The sequence below is a fragment of the Lepisosteus oculatus genome, chromosome 4, assembly GCF_040954835.1.
Source record: "Lepisosteus oculatus isolate fLepOcu1 chromosome 4, fLepOcu1.hap2, whole genome shotgun sequence".
NCBI lineage: Eukaryota > Metazoa > Chordata > Actinopteri > Semionotiformes > Lepisosteidae > Lepisosteus > Lepisosteus oculatus.
In genome coordinates, this window is record NC_090699.1 from 65,839,470 (window position 1) to 65,856,996 (window position 17,527).

The 17,527-nt window shown below is 55.5% G+C and overlaps 2 protein-coding genes across 2 annotated transcripts; one reads left to right on the plus strand and one right to left on the minus strand.

The window, feature by feature from the left end:
• Positions 1-704: 704 nt before the first annotated feature.
• Positions 705-12,585, minus strand: rhoab (ras homolog gene family, member Ab). Its single transcript, XM_069189616.1, has 5 exons — positions 12,500-12,585; positions 3,785-3,942; positions 2,190-2,310; positions 1,756-1,886; positions 705-1,652 (listed from the first exon to the last, which is right to left on the minus strand). Exons 2-5 carry the CDS (start codon positions 3,938-3,940, stop codon positions 1,479-1,481), a joined length of 582 nt encoding a protein of 193 aa, XP_069045717.1. The 5' UTR covers positions 3,941-3,942; positions 12,500-12,585; the 3' UTR covers positions 705-1,478.
• A 149-nt stretch (positions 12,586-12,734) lies between these two features.
• On the plus strand, positions 12,735-17,003 carry tcta (T cell leukemia translocation altered). The gene is made up of 3 exons (XM_006631060.3): positions 12,735-13,876; positions 15,545-15,599; positions 16,202-17,003. The coding sequence occupies exons 1-3, from the start codon at positions 13,666-13,668 to the stop codon at positions 16,245-16,247; spliced, it is 312 nt and encodes a 103-aa protein (XP_006631123.1). The 5' UTR covers positions 12,735-13,665; the 3' UTR covers positions 16,248-17,003.
• The last annotated feature ends 524 nt before the right edge of the window (positions 17,004-17,527 follow it).

A 17,527-nucleotide genomic window follows, 5' to 3' on the forward strand; every position in this document is an offset into this window, starting at 1 on the left:
TGAAGCCTAAGAGAACACGGACAACGATGAACTACAGGATAAGGGAGGGGAGGTGCAGGACCAGGAGCTGTACGACCGGACTGAGCTCCAGCACGTCCTCGTCCGCTCAGGCTCTGGGAGCTGAAGACCGGGACAGCCTGATCTGGCCCCAGGAGGCCCTGTGGGCTGCAGGGAGGAGGAGCAGCTGCTCCAGAAGCACGTGACGGCTCTCCTCTCGGAGGGCTGCCGATGCACGATCACGCCAGGAGCCGTACAGGTTCAGATCGACAGGCTGAAGTGGGGGGGGCCACTGTATACCGCCTGCTGACGCCACGTTAGCGCCCTCCCGGGCCTCACCGCTGCCTCTCGGCAACAAGGTCCTGGGTTCGAATCGAGCGTGCAGGGGAACCTTTGGGGCTTGGGCCTTCGGGGGCGGGTACTGCGGACCTGTCCTGGGGGGTGGCGGGACGAGCCGGCGGTTCGGCTCCGGGAAGCACACAGCGGCGGAAAATCCGCGACCCGCTCTTTCCTTCCCACTCCAGCCCGCGAGGTCACATGGCCAGCGTGTGGGTGTCCCGTCCCCAGCTGAAACGGGGGGGGTGAGCACTCCCATCCCCCCGGGGGCGGGGGGGAGACGGGACCCCAGGGGCAGCAGGACCACTGAAGACAGGCTGCCTGCCTTCTGCCCTGTCGGCAGCACCGTCAGCAGGTAAAATTGGATACACTTGTTATATAAAGTTATTTATTTCAGAAAGTTACCAAGCCCAGGTCATACAAATCCAGATTCCAGTTAAGTCCCTGTGTATAAGCTCGCGTACAGCACGGGAGCATGGTTTTTTTTTTTTTAGCATCACTTAAACCCCTTTATTTTTGTTATGTATGTCTTTTTCCCCACTTTTTTCTTAAAAATTTGTTTATACATACAGAGAGACTACAAGTTAAGCCATTAGGAAATCCATTTTCTTTTTACAAAAAAAAAAAGTGACAGGCGTAACGGAAAGGACAGGAGACCTGAAGGAGGAGACGGCGGGTGTGAGGGCGCCCTTCTGAACCGCGGCGTCTCGGCAATCGTCGCCAGAGCTCAGAAAGGGCGACGGCGCGGCTTTGTGGGGAAAAAACAAGACCGGAAAAAAAAAAAAAAATCGGTAGAGCTTTTCTTACTTAAATACTGGTAAAGACGTTTCCTTGTTTTCTCCTTAAAAGTAAAAGGGTAAAAAAAAAAAAAAGGGGGGGGCAACGATGGAAATGGACATAAGTCGGGCGGGGCACGCGGGACACGACGGCACTGGGAACAACAGACAGGATGCGGGATGTGGTTCGAGTCCAGTCAGAGGGCGCGGGGGACAGGGCCGAGCGCAGCGGGCGCCTCTGGGAGCAGCCCGGACGCCCCCCCGTCTCCCCGCGAGGACAGACGCCGCGCTCCTGGGGCGCCTCGCGTTAAGCGTCGTCTTTAAAAAGAGGGAGGGGGGTGGGGGTGTGTGTGTGGGGGGGGGGGGAGTTTACAAAAGAAGGCATTTAGAGGTTTTCTTCCCGCGCCGGGCCTGCAGCGCTGCCCGCGTGGCCATCTCGAAGACCTCCCGCACGCCGTCCTTGGTCTTGGCGGAGCACTCCATGTAACCGAAGGCGCCGATGCGGTTGGCCATGTCCCGGCCCTCCTCCGGCTTCACCGGCTCCTGCGGAGGCGGAGGAAGAGCGAGGGGGGGGGGTCAGCCGGGGGGGGACTCGCCGGATCGCCGCGGGCGACGGCGGCCCCCGACCTGAGCCCGCGTGGCGTACCTGCTTCATCTTGGCCAGCTCGCGGCGCGTGTGCTCGTCGTTGCGCAGGTCCTTCTTGTTGCCCACGAGGATGATGGGAACGTTGGGGCAGAAGTGCTTGACCTCGGGGGTCCACTTTTCCGGGATGTTCTCTGCAGGGAGCATGGGGGGGGGAGACTCGTTCAGTACATTAAGGATGCCAGCAGCCCGTCGGCCGTCTCTTTCAGTGCCTCGTTAACCCCCCCTGTCCCACCAGCTCCCCCAGTTAACCTCTCCAGACCGGGAGAGACCCCTATTGCAGCGTCAGGGACTGGGAACACAACCTCAGCTCTTAACGGACTGCGGCCCACCTGCTCATACCCCAGTGCCCACCCAGCCTGACGCTCCGGTCTCTCCCAAGCCCCCGTGACCTCCGGAAGCTCTGGGGGGGTCCCCTGCATCGCGGCCACACTCACCTAAGCTGTCCGGGCTGTCGATGGAGAAGCACATGAGGATGACGTCGGTGTCGGGGTAGGAGAGGGGCCGGAGCCGGTCGTAATCCTCCTGTCCCGCCGTGTCCCAGAGAGCCAGCTCCACCTGCACACAGACCCCCCGGTTTATCCCTTTCAGCGCTTTCGGAACCGCGTCTCCGGCAAACAGACCGGGAATACGCGATGTAAAAAAAAAACAAAAAAAAACGCAGACCAAGTCTGAGAAAAAGGGAGCCGGGAGACGGAGGCCTGCTCACGCTCCGATAGGGAGAGGATGTGAGAAAGCAAGACAGGAGCGCTTCTGTGTTCCAGTGTACCAGTACCCGAACCGGACTGGGCCAGTGTATATCGGGGGCTCTTGGGGGGTCTGAACTTTCAGCTGGGATCAAATCTGGGACTCTGGCTCCAGTGGTTCTTTACAGATCTGACACCGCAAGATGCAGACAGATACCGGTGGGGGTCCTAGTTTAAGAACCATAACAACACAAATTTTCTTATTTCTGTAGCAGCTTTACTTTTTTGTTTTGTTTAACGCTAACTAGAACAGAACACCTCCATTCTTCTCTAAATGCAAAAATAAAAACCGCTCCGTTTCCCCGCCCAGCGAACGAGAAAGGAGCTCTTCATCGTGTGGGCGAGACCTCAGCTGCGACCTTCACCAGAGGTGCTGATGTTAAACGTGAAAGATTCGCCCAAATCTCAGTTCTCAAAAGCAGGTAAATGCAATTCATAGTTAAGTCCAGTGCTTAACACATAAAAAAACATGACAATAAATATACATTTCCATCTTTAAAGCGTTTAACGCTGGATACAAATTACAAAGAAGGAAGGTGCCACAACATCATTTCTATACCTTCCACAACTAATTCTATTAATGACACGATCAGGGCACTAGTGAATCAGTCTTAAGAGATCGGGCCGTTCCGTTTACAGCTCACAGCTGTTGACAGAAAACCCTGCTCTGCATCTCGCACGCAGCAGGACTGAGAAAACCTCCGTCATGGGCCCTGCTCAGGTGCGCCACTCCTACTGTGGCTCCCAGACGGAGGCATCTGAAGCATTTCCAGACAGCATTCCTTAGAGACGGCCTCGCTGAACGCGCAAGTCACAGGACAGGAATGCGAGGCAAGTTTCCATCTGGGCATTCCATGAGTCACAGGGCAGGCGAGCCGGCGCTAAAGGTTTCGGGCAGCGGAAAAAAAAACCCCAAATCAAACGAGCTAGGTGATGTACACCTACGGCAGCCTCACGTCAGCACTCCCCCTGGGAAAGGACAGCAGGTCAGAGGGGCTGCAGTGAAGAGAACGACATCTCACCCCGAAAGGCCGATTTTACAGCAGCGGAGGGAGGCAAAACGAACTCTAGGAGGACTCCCGAGAGCGGTCGATGGCGCGGAGATCCCGGGGGCACTTCGGGAACGTTCCCGGACGGCCTGCAATCCACCCCGACGCCCCTGCTCGCATGCTCTGCGCTCCCGAATCCGGCTGCTTCGGGCTCCGCTTAAAACTCCCTGTGAAATCAGCTCCAGAACCACCCCCCCCCCCCCCCCCAACCGCCCTCCGAGGACAGGACTCACGCACCTGCTTGCCGTCCACCTCGATGTCCGCCACGTAGTTCTCGAAGACGGTGGGGACGTACACCTCGGGGAACTGGTCCTTGCTGAAGACGATCAGGAGACAGGTCTTCCCGCACGCGCCATCCCCCACAATCACCAGCTTCTTCCGGATCGCCGCCATGCCTGCGCGCAGGGGGGGCACAAGCGACTTAATCTCGGGTCAGAGCGCCTTTCTGCCGCCCCGCACCCCTGTCCCAGTCACACCTGTGCTGCTGTCCAGGAGCGGGGTCACTGCCCGCAGCAGGAGACAGCCCACTCTGTGCCGCACCCAGACCCCCCCCCAGTCATTCAGCCGATCATCAGAAACGGTCATCACTCAGCAGTCACTCAGCAGAAACCGCTACAGGTTGTAGCTGAGGCGATGGCGACGGGAAAGGGGGGGGGCTGCCGTGCGACTGGACTGAAGGGGGCGCAGCAGCACAGCCCTGCAGCTTCGCTCTGGGGCATCTGAACCTCTGGGGAGCATTGCATGCAGCACAGGCTCCCAGTGTGGGGTCTTGAGGGACCCCCCCCGTATCACCTAGTTGTGTTCACAGCCGGGCCAGCGGATTTCAGCTGGGCCTTTTTGAGGCGCATTTTTAAAACCGCCGTCACAGTCCCAAGAGCTCAAGGGGACCGGCCGCTGGTTCCCCGAGGTTTCAGAGGCGCCGCCGCCCCTCGGACCACAACAATCCCCTCTCTCTGTGGGCGTGTCCGAAACACCTGGGTCCTTCCATCACGAGCTGCTCAAGCACATTCTTAAGAAGCAAGCTGAGGTGAGTCCACACGCCTTCTAAAATCACGGACTAGGCTACACAGGTAAACGGACAGGCAGATCAGTTAAGAGGCACCAATAAGCACCCATGACTTAAGAGGTCAGCCCGAATGAAATCAAGCCATGACGGCGATCCCCAGGAACCACTGGAGCAGGGGACCCACAAACGATGTTCTGATGCTCCGTGCAAGCCTCTGCCTGAGCGCCCGAGCGAGCCATCGAGAAACGCATCCTGCCCCCTGTGTCTACACGCACTTCTCTCTAGCTGCTGGAAACAGGATGTTGCCACACGCGATGAGTCCTCGCCCGCGGCGCTTCTCGCACTTCCTGTCTGCGCGGCTGGCTGGTGTCAGGCCCGCCCGCCTGCCCGCCCCAGAGCGGAACACCCAGCGCTCCCACCAGCCCCAACAGGGAGGCCAGGCCGTTACCGGACAACAAACCGCCAATAACTGGCGAGAAACGCCGACCACCTTATCTGAGCTTTAACAACACGATACATCAAACTCTCCGCAGACTTTCCAGGTTTCTTTAAAGCAAGATGCCGTTAAACTGGTCTAATTAGACCAATTTAACTGAGGTTAAAAACCCAACAACTGAGACTGGAAACCTGTGAACACGCCCACCCGACAGGACCAGGATTAGACGCCCCTACCCTACAGTTTCCTGTACGTGCAGAACTGTGCTGGATGAAAATGTACCCACAAACTCAGCTGTGCATCAATATACTTTCTGCTTTACCAGCTGTGATAAACACATGTGGAGCCACTTGTCACTGGAGGGTCGCGGGTTCAAATACCGGGTGGGGCTTCACTCAGATCACACCTGACCTGCCCTGCCAGACAAGTCATACATCAGCCAAATGACTGTGACACGCTACGTCCTAAAAAAAAAAAACTAACTGCAGAAGCTGGCAGAACAAAAGCCGACGTCCATCCCAGAGAGCCTCTAATCCAAACACCAGTGTAACTTACAAGACGGCTCTTACAAAGTTCTCACTGTAGGAAAACTTTCCCTACAGAGTTTGATCTTTTTTCCCCCCTAACCTATGTTGGAAAAAGTTTGGAAAACGGGGCAAGGTTTGGTGTCACAACATGCCGGCTCTCCCAGCAATCCTCCGGTCCTTCCCAGCCGGAGCAGAGCACCCCCCCCCCCAGCAGAGATGCCCCCTCCCCCAGAAACATGCTGGGTGAGATCAGACCCCCCACCACTTCGCTGCTGTCGCCTCGCGGCTGCGCTGACGAACTCCTCACAGGGCGCGCCACCCACAGAGCCCTGGGGGGTCCGACTGACACCCCCAACTCCCACATCAACAACACCTCCAGAATCAAGGGGGTTCCCCCTGCGGAGAAGCCGCCAAGCCCTTCGGTCTCTTTCAGCTCAACTGGCCTCCAACACAAACCCTGCCGAGGAGGCTGAGTGGTCTTGCCCTGCCATGACCTTGGACCTCTACAGACCCTGCAGGAATCCCCCCTCGCAGGCAAACGCAATGAACAAAATAAGGAACATCCTGGAGCAGCCTGGGAGATTCCAGTCTTCCGTCAGGAAGCACCGCGTCACGCAGGGAAGACTTCTTCGGATCCCGCGCAAATTCCTTCGCAGGCTCTCGGGAGCGACAGCATCCACCGGTCCCAGCCCGGGCGGCTCTGGGTCTCCGCCCGCGGTGCCAGCTCGCTCGGGCTGCTCCAGGGGGCGCTGGTGCCACCTCGGGTTAAATGTAGCCTCAATTTTGTGATTTTTGTGTTTTTGTGAGCTTGCAGAAAAAGGCATTTCATTGCCAGCAACTACTGCTGCACGCTGTATTGTCGTGCACTTGATAAATAAACTTTGATTTGATTTTTGATTTGATATGGTTCGGCCCGCGGCGGATGGGCCAGGGTAGCGGACCCCCTTCCACGCAGGGCGACGCCCAAGCGTGAATGAAAAACCCAGCAACAACAACAACAACAACAACAACAAGAGAGCTTCACTGGAATAAGAAACGCTTGTTTGTGAATTCAGGTCTCCTGCAGGCAGAGGAAAGTGGACAAACAGGCTCCTTCAGAGGGTCGTGATGCTCGAGGAGGGTCCACGTCCAGCAGAGCCAGGAGCAGACGGACCCCCCAGAGCCGCCTCTCCTCACCGGGACAGAAGCGGGGTGCGGCTCGCCGTGCTCAAGTCACCGGGCCGGAGCGCCCTTCACGGACGGGACGTCTCAAATCTAAACCCCCCACGTGCAACTTCCCTAGCGGCCAGGCTGGGGTTCCAGGGACTGAGACCCGCGTCCCGGGACCCGACAGCCACACGTCGAATGCGGTGATCCGGGAGAAGCGGAAGTCATCCCGAGACGGACGCAGTCCTGATCCCGGACAGCGCGAGCCCTCACAGAGCTCGGTTCAGGGGGCTTCCTGTGCGCTCGACAGCAGCAGCTTCAAGAAGACGGTCATCGATCGGCAAGGCCCCAGGATGAAAAGCCGAAGATCCTTCAGTTCCGACGAAGATTGGCTTGGACTATGCCAGAGAGAAGGGAGACCCAGGCTGAGCCCTGGCCTAACCAGGCGCCCTGTGTGAACACACCCACGACTGGGCTACACAGCGGTGCAGCTGCCTCCGACAGAAATGACACAACGCCAAGCAACACGCCGACACGACACGACCGCAACGACTAGGAAAGGCGGTCCTGGCTTTTGAGGAACAAAACAGCCTGACAGCCTGACACCTCACACCCGCACAGGAAGGGCGGCCCCCGGGGGGGGGGGGGGGGAGGGATGGGGCTGACCACACAAAGCCGCCCGCACCTGTCTGGAGAGCGCGGGCAGCCCGGATCAGTCCTCGGGACAGGGCCTGGGAACCGCTAGTGCAGGGCCTGTCCGTAAGGCGGGTGACAAGATCGACCCAGTGATCATCAACCACAAAGCCCTAACTCCTGTCACACAGGAGGCTCTGAAACAAGCATTAGAGCAAAACTGGAGAACCACCTATATGGAAATCGGATACTCAACAGGGATCTACGACCGATCTTGCCTGATCAATTTAAGAGTCTGAACAAGTCACAACGACAACGGGACACAAGAGGATACGATATGCAGCAGTCTGGTTCTCAGAAGACTTCCGATTAAATTCCCCATAAAAGTAATTCTCTACATCCAGGCCTCTGCCATTTTAGAAAACAGAGGGTACACATCAAGGGGCGAATGTGTTACATGGGGTGATGTCATTAGTGGAGTAAGACGCTGACCTGTAGTTGGATCACTGCTCTTCTTAATTCATATCAATGGTCTGATTCTGGTGTAGCCAGTGAATTAGTCAATTCTCCAGAACACACCAAATTAGCAGGATTAGCGAGGCAAATTATACACTACAATCCAAAGTGTAGAATTCAACACCCGAAGAAGACCGCACAGCCGAAACGTTGTTTCCTTTCCTCTCTTTTCAGCACGAATAAACCCGTTACTTGTTCCTCTGCAGCCTGCGCATGCCGACGCAGCTCCCTGCCTGAACGAATTCCAACCAAAGCCCATTAGATCACAGTTGTACCATGTAGTTAGCAAGGCCTTGTTTAGAGTCGTAGACAGACGTGGTTATTGGACTCCAATCTGTCCAGGGAAGAGAAACGAGATGCACCTCGGAGCTGAAGGGACTGTCCCACGCCGACAGCGGGTTGAACCGAACCTTTTTCAGTCTTGAACAAAGACGACAGGTACCAGACCCGTCAGCGAAGAACCCTCCCTTGATCCCCGGGATCAGTTTGACTCCTGACTCCTACCACGGATCGCTGAACCGCTACCCCGGCCGGCAAGGGCCTTCTCTCGGACCGTGGCACGCCGGGAACAAGCGGCTAGTCTCCGAGGCGACGGTGGCGGAGACGGAGGGACGTCTGGACACGAGGCCCACAAGGCAGGGCTCTCCCGGCAGGCGGACGCTCAGGAAAGACCCCCGATGAATCCCGCAGGACACAGACAGAAGGGCCGGGCCTGGCATCACTCTAAAAGGCGTCCTAGATCCCCTTCCCCTGTACGCCGACGCGGGTTCCTCGGCGCGGCTCGGCACCGGCACCAGGCCGACAGGTCCTCCTCCCGCGATTCCACACAACCCACAGCGGCGCAAGGCAACAAGCCGCCGCCGCCCCTGCCCCCAGGCTGTGGCTGCCGAAGGCGGCATTTCTCCGGTGGGGAGAAAAGGCTCGGTCTCCGCCGGCGTTCCTTAGCCCCTCTCCCGCGGCTCATGGCCGCATCGGAGCCCCGCGGACGCTCTGGATTTCGAGAGGTGCTACTGAAAACCTCCAGGGAATGAGCACAAGCCAGCCGGGCACCTGTGCCGCCCGCCCCTGACGCGGGGAATACATCCCGCAGGGGTCCGAGGTTGCGGCCCTCCCTCTGGGACAGAGCTCCCGCCTGGCGTTTAGACACTAGGTGCCCCAGGGAGCAGGTGGGAGGTGCCCCTGTAGTGAACGAGCCGCTCAGCCGGCTGCAGAGGTTTCCTCCACCCAGACTGCGCCCCCGCCCGTGAGCGTCGGGCCCGGCAGCTGCAAGGCCCGCCGACGAGACCCGAGCAGCAGCCGATTCGCCTGCTCCCGTGGACAGACGGCAAGCGCAGAGGCTAAGGGTGGGCCTGTTCATTTTTCATTCCCAGCTATTGAACGTACCCGCCAAGGCTGGGACAGGCCTGCGGGCCTTGGTTCACACCCTGGGGCTGCACTGGGAGGACCGGGGTGCCCCCCCGACACGCCCCCCAACTCGTCTGTGAGCGTCACCGCCTCGAGCCCACAGGAGGCTTGGGAAGGCCGCGGGGGGGGTAACGGTCCTGCCGGGAGCCGGGGACGACTGTGGAACCGCTTGGGGGAATCCCACTGACAGCTGGGGGCACAGCCCGGACTTGAACCCGCAACACCTGGATGGCGGAGCCCGGCCCGCTCCCCAGCACAACTCCTCCACTAGTGGAGCCTTTCAGGAGACCACATTGCCCAGGGGGAAGGGGGGGGGGATGTTTAAGCTTACTTTAAACACTTACAAAGACTAGGTACAGATTTGAGAAACGTTTCATTTGACATTCCCCGAGATCGAATGGAGTTGCCTGTCAATTCAACATTAAGCACCCAGTTGACTTGCAATAAATATTTGATGCGTCTTTGCCAAGGCCTTTTGGCACCACCTCTTAAACCGAGACCCAGAAGGTACGGAGTTGCTTTTCAGCAGCTGCATCAGCCCGACAGCAGGAGACCCCCCTGGTGAATTCATCGCAACAGTTCTTCTGTCTTTTTACAAAGCCTGCGTAACGTGAAGTCTAGTTTATTCTTTGTGTCCAGGTAAATCTGTTCCGTGCTCAAAACAGCCAATACAAGTCAGTGTTTTAAGTGGTGCCTCAGCCTTCCCCAAACCTAAAAACACTTTTATAAGATGGGGATCAAGAAGAACACCTGTGAGTAAAACACAAATGTCAGAGTAATGAAAAATAATAATAGGAACACATTCACTCACTGGGGACGCGATGTTGATGGACACAGACGGCAATTCCAGTCTAGGAGAGAGAGTGTGACACTCTGGGGTCTTTTAGGTGCGAGGAGCTGGTTGAAGCTGTGAAACCGGTGCAATTAAAGCAAACAACGAGCTTGTCGAGAGTAAATGTGCAGACAACCTGCCCTCCTGGACCACAAATGACCCCCCTTGCAGTAGGAAACGGCTCTCTAACGGATATTATCCACAGATCGCCCAGTCGCTACGCGCAAAATCGAGATGGGGTGAACAGCCTTCTCGGAAAACGAGAGCGTCCATCGGCAAGACAAGACGACAGTGTATTCCACAAAAACGCGGGCATCTCCGCCCCGCTCAGCTTGTAGAGCTTGAGGGAGAATATATATTTTTTTAAACCCCCCCAAATCAGCAAAGCAAGACGAGAACGAGTGCTCCAGAGAAACGCGACGCGGGCAGCAGCAGCAGAAAGCGTTGGCAACACTCGGGGTAAAGAGGGAGACTGTTCATCCTCTCGCAAAAACGCCCCCCTCCCTCCCAAACAAGAGGCCACAGCAAGCACCGACGACAACATCCGCAAACACCACCCCCACCAGCAGCAGCCATCGGCGAGCTCCGACAGCACGGGCTGCAGCTGGGGCTGCACGCTGGCGAAGGCGATACCCTGTCTTCTTTCAGAAAGGGGCCGGCTGAGATCTCGGGATTAATTAACTACTAACTACTGAGCCGAACAGGCCTGGGGGGGCGTATGGCTCCTGCCCTTTGCGATGGCTCTGGGGAGGAGGGGGGGAGTTGGTACCTTAAAGAGCACACATCCTTCACAACACCGGTCTGCGTAAACCAGTCCAGCAGGGTCAGACCACCTCCGAGACTCGGCACCCCGCTAAGATCCCTGGAAACCCGCAGAATTAAAACCCCTCCAATTAAAACGCGGAGGAGGGTCAACCCATCCTCACTGGAGTTCTCCGATGAGCTCCGTTCCACAGCTGGTCCAATGACGGCGCATCTAGAAGAGCTCAGGCCAAGCATGGGCGCCGGAGTCACGTCAGTCATGAGGTGAGCTACTGAACCGGCAGCTGTAAGGAGGATCCAAAGCCCTTTGGGGTTGGGGGTCCCCTTCTACAACCAGGGGGGGGTACAGGAGCTCAGACAACGGGGGTACCCCACAACCAGCCCGGCCTGGCGACTCCACCCCCTCCGTTTCAGAACTCGGCCCAGGCGGTGGAGAAGGGGCCGAAAACAGCGGGGACGCCCCCGTGTCGAAAGAGACCCCGGTTTCCGAGCGAGGGAGGTCGTGTTCACCGTGTTTGCTTTGGGCTGGGTCGCGCAGGGAGCCCCGAAGCAAGATGGCGTCACGCAGCAACAGTTGGGTCCCTCTCTCTCGCTCGCCCGCCGAGAAAGGACACCTTTGTCTTCGGGCACCGGCAGCCGGCAGAGCGCCCCACCCCCGCAGGGTCTCGGGAGTTTTCCGAGGGTGTTTGTAAAGCAACGCGGAAACACGCGCGTACCGACCCCCCCCCGGCCCGGAAACTCGCCAGAAACTCCGGTCGGCTACGTGTGTGCATTTGTGTGTCTGTGTGGACGGGGAGGGGGGGGTGGCCGCAACCAAAACTTTGGCATTCCCAACGCCTCTCCCCCCACCCACCCAGACCAAATTTATATTAAAAAAAGAAAGAAAATAAAAACACGAAACACGAAACGCGAGGCGAGCTGCGCGCTGCGGCGCCCGGAGCTCCGGTCTGCAGGAATCCTGCGCCTCCGGGTATTTCAAGTTTGGTTAGGCGGTAACCTCGTAAACCTACCCCCCCTTCCTCCTCCTCCTCCTCCTCCCTTTCACCCCCTGTACGAGAGAGGTACCGGACGGTGTGTCCGGTGTCCGGAGGGGGGCCGCTGGACTGTAAACACAGGCGCCACATCAAAACACACAGCCCGCAGACAGGCGCCGAGAGGGCGCTCCCCAATCCCCCCACAAACACAAAAAGAGGAGGTGTCCCCCCCAAAAAAAAACTCCTCGCTTACACGCAGCCAGGCGAGACCCCCTCACCCGCAACGCTGAAAATGTAGAGGCGGGGGCGGCGGAGACCCACGGCGACACGTCGGTGGGGTACTTTCCGTGCGCCGAGAATAGGGCACTTCTCTCGACCGGGGGAGCGCACGCCTCGGGGGGGGGGAGGCTGATAGGGCTCCTAAGTTTTGTTTTTTTTCCAAGTTTGTGGGATGGAAAATGAACACAAAACCCACGAACACGCACACACACAAACAGACAGACAGGCGATTCGGAAACGCCAACCGGGCGGAAGCGACTCTCGGAGGTCGCGCCAGACGAAGAAAATCGCGGAGAGATTTTTATATATTTTTTTTTTTTAAGGCGAGGTTTAAAACTTCAAAACACCTCATTTCCCTCCCCCCGGCAGCAAAACACTAGGGGTGTGGAGGGGGGGCTCCCCGTACCGACGGGACCCGGAGTTTGGAGTGATCTTACCTGCAGTTTCGTTAGGAGTTTTCCTTCGGTTACGACACCCCCCTCCGTCTGCGCCCGGACTCTGTGGTACAATAAACCGGCTCGCGTGTGCGCGCACGGGGCGGGAGAAGGCGCGCCCCCCCCCCGACTCTCGCCCGAGGAAACGAGCGAGGGGAGGGAGCGGGGACGCGCATGGGCAACGCCTGCGCGGCCACGCCGTGGAGGAGGGCCGTGCGTGAGGGGAGCGTCGCCGCGCACGGATTCATGAGCCCGTGAGGGTCGTGGAGAGACAGTGTTGGGGCTGGTGCAGAAACGGGGTGACCTTCTTTACGGAGAAACTCGCAATCATTTTGGTTATTGACGCGTTCCTAATATTTTGTTGTTGTTTTTTTTTTTGCCTTCGAGCCTGGAGTCCAACAGCGGGTGTTGTGTGTGTTTTTTTTTAAAAAAAACTATATGAAGTGGTAATTTTAAGGCTTTATGAAACTCGTTCAAGAAACACGACCAAACCGTGTAATGCATCGCCCCCTCGTGTCCAGTTCCGAGAACGCACGGCAGTGAATCCTTCCCAGTCCTGCCTGTTACTGGACAGGAGCAGCTACCTTCAGGCCCCTGGAGTCTTCTTCATTTGAACCGTTGTGCGGACTAGACCCAGTTGGACTCGGCTCTTGAAGACTGACGTTACGTAGTAGACTAATAATTAAAGTTAATAATAACGGAAAAAATGAATGCAGAAATATCAGCAAGCTAAATAACAGGCGGTATGTCATTCTTTGTCACACCGAATTTAACTGGCGCCATGCAAACAAAATTAATTGCTGGTTTTGGACCGCATAGGGGAGACTAAGCGTTTGCCCTCAAGCAAATACATGAACCTCTTTTTCTATTCCAAAACAGCAGATTTGGTTAAAAAAAATAAATAAATAGCGACGCACTTTCCACTTCAACTCGTTTTCTTTATTCAACTTTTTTTGAACAATAAAAACTCGAATTTTGCCGTGACGTAGACATTTCCGGCGGCTGCGTGTGACGAATCTGCGATCCCGGAGCAGGGGGCTGCTGCTGCTGCTGCGTTGCTGCGGCAACCGGGGAGGCGGGGCGCTGCGGCCTGGTCGCGGCTCACAGCCTGTCGGGAGGCCCGGTGGCGCAGGGCTCCGGCTTCTGCTGAAAGAAAAAAACAAACAGTGATGGAAGAGCCGTGGGACTTCGAGTTCTTGTCGCGGCTCCTGGACGGCCTGATGTCCTTCGTGTCGGAGTTCGTGAGCGACTGGCTCGCCAACGACGTGAGGGTGGCGATTTTCAAGATCCTGCTCGGCTGGTTCGTCTTCAGCCTGGTCGCCATCCACTTCGCCTGGAAGGTCTACGGCCCCACCGTCAACGACATGTACTACCGGCAGGGTGAGTGTCTCCCCGTGAGGGCTGGCGGGCTGCTGGGCTGCTCTGACCCCCCTCTACCCCCCACTCGATCGGCAGACAGACGCGGAAATGTGGGACATGATAACCAGGAGGGACGCGACCCTGCATTATTGTCACTGTCCGTCTCTTGCTTGTGACAGTTAGCTGACCGCTACTCTACGAGCGAGCATACGTTATGGTGCATGTGTCGATAGCTCTTGTGAATGACTCGGATGTCTTTAGAAGACGTAGTTCTTAGAGCGGTGTAACGCTGTTGCCCCGAGCAATGCTAGGCGAAGGCAGCAGACGGGTCCGTCTCGTCCAAATTAATAATAATAATAATAATAATAATAATAATAGTAATAATAATTGCTTACACTTATATAGCGCTTTTCTAGACACTCCACTCAAAGCGCTTTACAGGTAATGGGGATCCCCTCCACCCCCACCAATGTGCAGCCCCACCTGGATGATGCGACGGCAGCCATAGTGCGCCAGACCGCTCCCCACACAGCAGCTCTCAGTGGGGAGGAGACCAGAGTGATGAAGTCAATTCATAGATTATATAGTGTAAATTATACACTGCTTTACAGCGGACAAGATGTTCCGAGTCCAGCAGCACCCGAATCCGGCTGCCGTGGCAGATTCTGTGCACGCAGTCCGCAGCGATTATCCAGACACCCGGGAAAAAAGTGCTTTTTGCAGTTTGTCCCAAGATAATCCGAAAAGGGGGATCTCAAAAAGTTATACCGAATGGCTCAATTGCACAGACGTCTTAAAACTCATTGCTGCTCAGATGTAATCTGCGAAACATTACATCAAAGATAACATGTCATCTTTACGTGTTAGGGGGACTGCTGGAAAAACACTTGTATTAAAACGATGCACAAAGATTTGTGGTAGGTTTGCAGCACAAGCATTTGTGCCCTGGACTAAGGAATGAATTCACACTGGTAAAGAAAACGCCGTCGACCCCTTGGAGACCAGTTTATTCCAAAACAGCTGTTATCATCTGTGTGGTCTTGCACATTAGCTCCTGCTGTGACAGAAAAGCTGCCACTATTTTAAATATGTACACTGCACTCATTCCACAACTCAAGGTGTTAACAGGTAGCAGCAGAGGATACTCCCCTCCACCCCACCAGTATGTACCCCCACCTGGATGATGCACCAGTCCGCTCCCCACACACCAGCTCTCAGTGGGGAGGAGAGCAGAGTTATTTATTATCAGAGATGGGGGTTATTAAGGAGGCCATGATTGGTAAAGGCCAGGGGGAAATTTGCCCATGACACAGAGGTAACATTCCTACTGTTTTTGAAAAATGTCCTGGGATCTTCAAATACCACTCAGATTCAGGACCTGGGTTTTATGTCTCATCTAAAGGAAGGCGCTATTCTGGCCCCACTAACACCTCTTCCAGCAGCAACCTTAGTGTTTCCCAGGAGTCTCCCATGCAGGTACTGATCAGGCCCACGCCTGCTGAGCTCCAGTGGGCTGTCAGCTGGGAGTTGCAGGGTGAGATAGGTCTTGTTTTAAATCTAAATCTAGAATCACATTTAAAATTCCAAACCAGCTGTTCGGCTGTCCTTGATTTCGCAGCGTGCTTGTGGAGGGATATTGTGAGGGTGCTGGTGCCCCAGCGCTCAGTCCTGTTTCTCCCCTCTCTGCAGGGACTGGAGGCCAGAATGGGGGGACTCCGGAGGTGGCTCCTCATCTCAGCGGCTGGTGGGTGTGCGCTGCCTGTATATTTCCGACCGTAACTGGAATGCACTTATAGTGTAATAATAGTAAAGAACAAGGAGGTCAGTTCTTTAAATAATAATAATAATAATATGATTATTATTACAAGAAGGTAGCTGCGTCAGCATGCGTAGGCTGCAAAGGAAAGAAAAGAGAAGCAAGGTTTCGGCTGTGACACCCGAAGAAAGCTCCGAAACGTTTCTTCTCTTTTCCTCATGGAGTAAACGTTTACTTGTTCCTTTGCAGTCTGTGCATGCTGACGCAGCCCCCTACTTGAAATAATAATAATAATTCTACAGGTGGGGAGCTGGGTCAGCATGCGTGGTCTGCAAAGGAACAAGTAATAGGTTTATTCCATGCTGAAAAGAGGAGAGAGAAAACACGTTTCGGCTGTGAAGCCGCACTCAGTATTACAATATTATTTTTCTTCTTATTAAGGAACTGACCTACTTGCATGATTTTTGCTCAGGGTTGCGAGAGCAGATTCTGAGAATCGGAGGGGTACAGGCTGCAGTATAGGAACGTGCAGCCCTCAGTCCTCTTCCCAGTGTTGCCCTTGTCACCGGACACTGTCCTCTGTCCCGCAGGGAGGGGGTGGCAAGCGGAGATGCTTTCAAGACGCACCGGGAGTGAGCAGGTCCCCGCCCACGCCCTGCTTCTGGCCAACAGGATCGCGGCACCTGGCGCCTTCGACCAATCAGATGTGCGGGAGGACAGCGGTCCTTGTCCTCTGCCAGCCGCCCCTCTCTCCCAGCGTGCAGCGGGCCTGCTGCCTGTCCGGACTGCCATGTGCTTGTTGTGTGGGGGGTCCAGGGTTTCAGGCTTTATTCTCTGTGCAGCAGTGACCTGGTCGGGGTTAAACAGGAGGATAGCCGGGCTGCGCTCCAGCGTGATGTATGCGCACCCCTCTGCATCAGTGACGAGCCCGTGTCCTCTGACACCCGGACGCCCAGCCCCATCGTACACGGGAGTAACTCTGGAGTAACAGTCTTGGGGTTGCGTTCTGTTGCTCTGTTACTCTCTTTTCTTTGCCTTTTTTTTTGTCCGTGGCTCAAATCTTGTGTGTGTTCGGCTTCAAAGAAAGTTGGGCACCACCACCAGGCTTGCAAGACCTCCATTCTCTCCCCCAGTGTCTTATTTCTTTGTCATATTTCTGCCTGAGCTGGTTTTCCACTCTCTACCCTCCCTGCCTGATCGACATGATGTGATCTGGATGCTTTTCCAGAAGAATAAAAACTGGGGCACTATGCACTAGCTGGGGCAGACGTCCAGTTAACTGCAGACACATTTGATATTTGGTGTTCGACGTGTAGTCGACATTAAACATTTTTTGTGTGCACCTGACCTCTTTTGTGGTGTAATAAAATACAGATGGCAGAGATGCTTAAACTGTGTTTTTTTTTGTCTTTTTCTGTTAAGAACTCCGTGTCCCTATAATAAACTCCACAGTATTTGAGTTTAGAAAAGGTGGGGTGGACTTAAGGAGATGGAATATGGATAAATACTTGCGCCCCCTGGTGGCCATTCAGTTTTCTTAGCAGGTGAGGAAGAAAGTGACGATAATTGGCTGTTCAACTGTTAGAGAGTAAGAGTTTAGTTTTTCCTGAGCACTTCTCAAGAAACACGTGCAGGTGTTCACCGGATTAGGGTATTTAATGAACACCAGGACGCGCGATTCAGCTGTCGAGTGCTGAGTCCACACCTCATCTCTACATGACTGGAGTTGTCTCCTGCAGGCGTCTGTGGATAGACCCCAAACAAAGCGTTCCTGCATCTGTGTTTTTACACAGATTAACATTTTTAAAACTGTGCAACACACATAACCTGAAATGGTAAAGCGGTACTACTGTGCCTATGGACTTTGTAGTTCGGCGTACAAGAAATGAGCCTGTAGTTTACCGAGCTGCTTGTAT

What these genes read in the sequence shown, in the direction of transcription:
- tcta (XM_006631060.3), top strand. Translation starts at nt 13,666, where the DNA reads ATGGAAGAGCCGTGGGACTTCGAGTTCTTGTCGCGGCTCCTGGACGGC. An exon ending in CGACATGTACTACCGGCAGG is followed by an intron (nt 13,877 to 15,544) that starts GTGAGTGTCTCC and finishes CCCTCTCTGCAG; the next exon opens with GGACTGGAGGCCAGAATGGG. An exon ending in GCTCCTCATCTCAGCGGCTG is followed by an intron (nt 15,600 to 16,201) that starts GTGGGTGTGCGC and finishes TCTGTCCCGCAG; the next exon opens with GGAGGGGGTGGCAAGCGGAG.
- rhoab (XM_069189616.1), bottom strand. Translation starts at nt 3,940, where the DNA reads ATGGCGGCGATCCGGAAGAAGCTGGTGATTGTGGGGGATGGCGCGTGC. An exon ending in CGACAGCCCGGACAGCTTAG is followed by an intron (nt 1,887 to 2,189) that starts GTGAGTGTGGCC and finishes TGCTCCCTGCAG; the next exon opens with AGAACATCCCGGAAAAGTGG. An exon ending in AGCTGGCCAAGATGAAGCAG is followed by an intron (nt 1,653 to 1,755) that starts GTACGCCACGCG and finishes CCGCCTCCGCAG; the next exon opens with GAGCCGGTGAAGCCGGAGGA.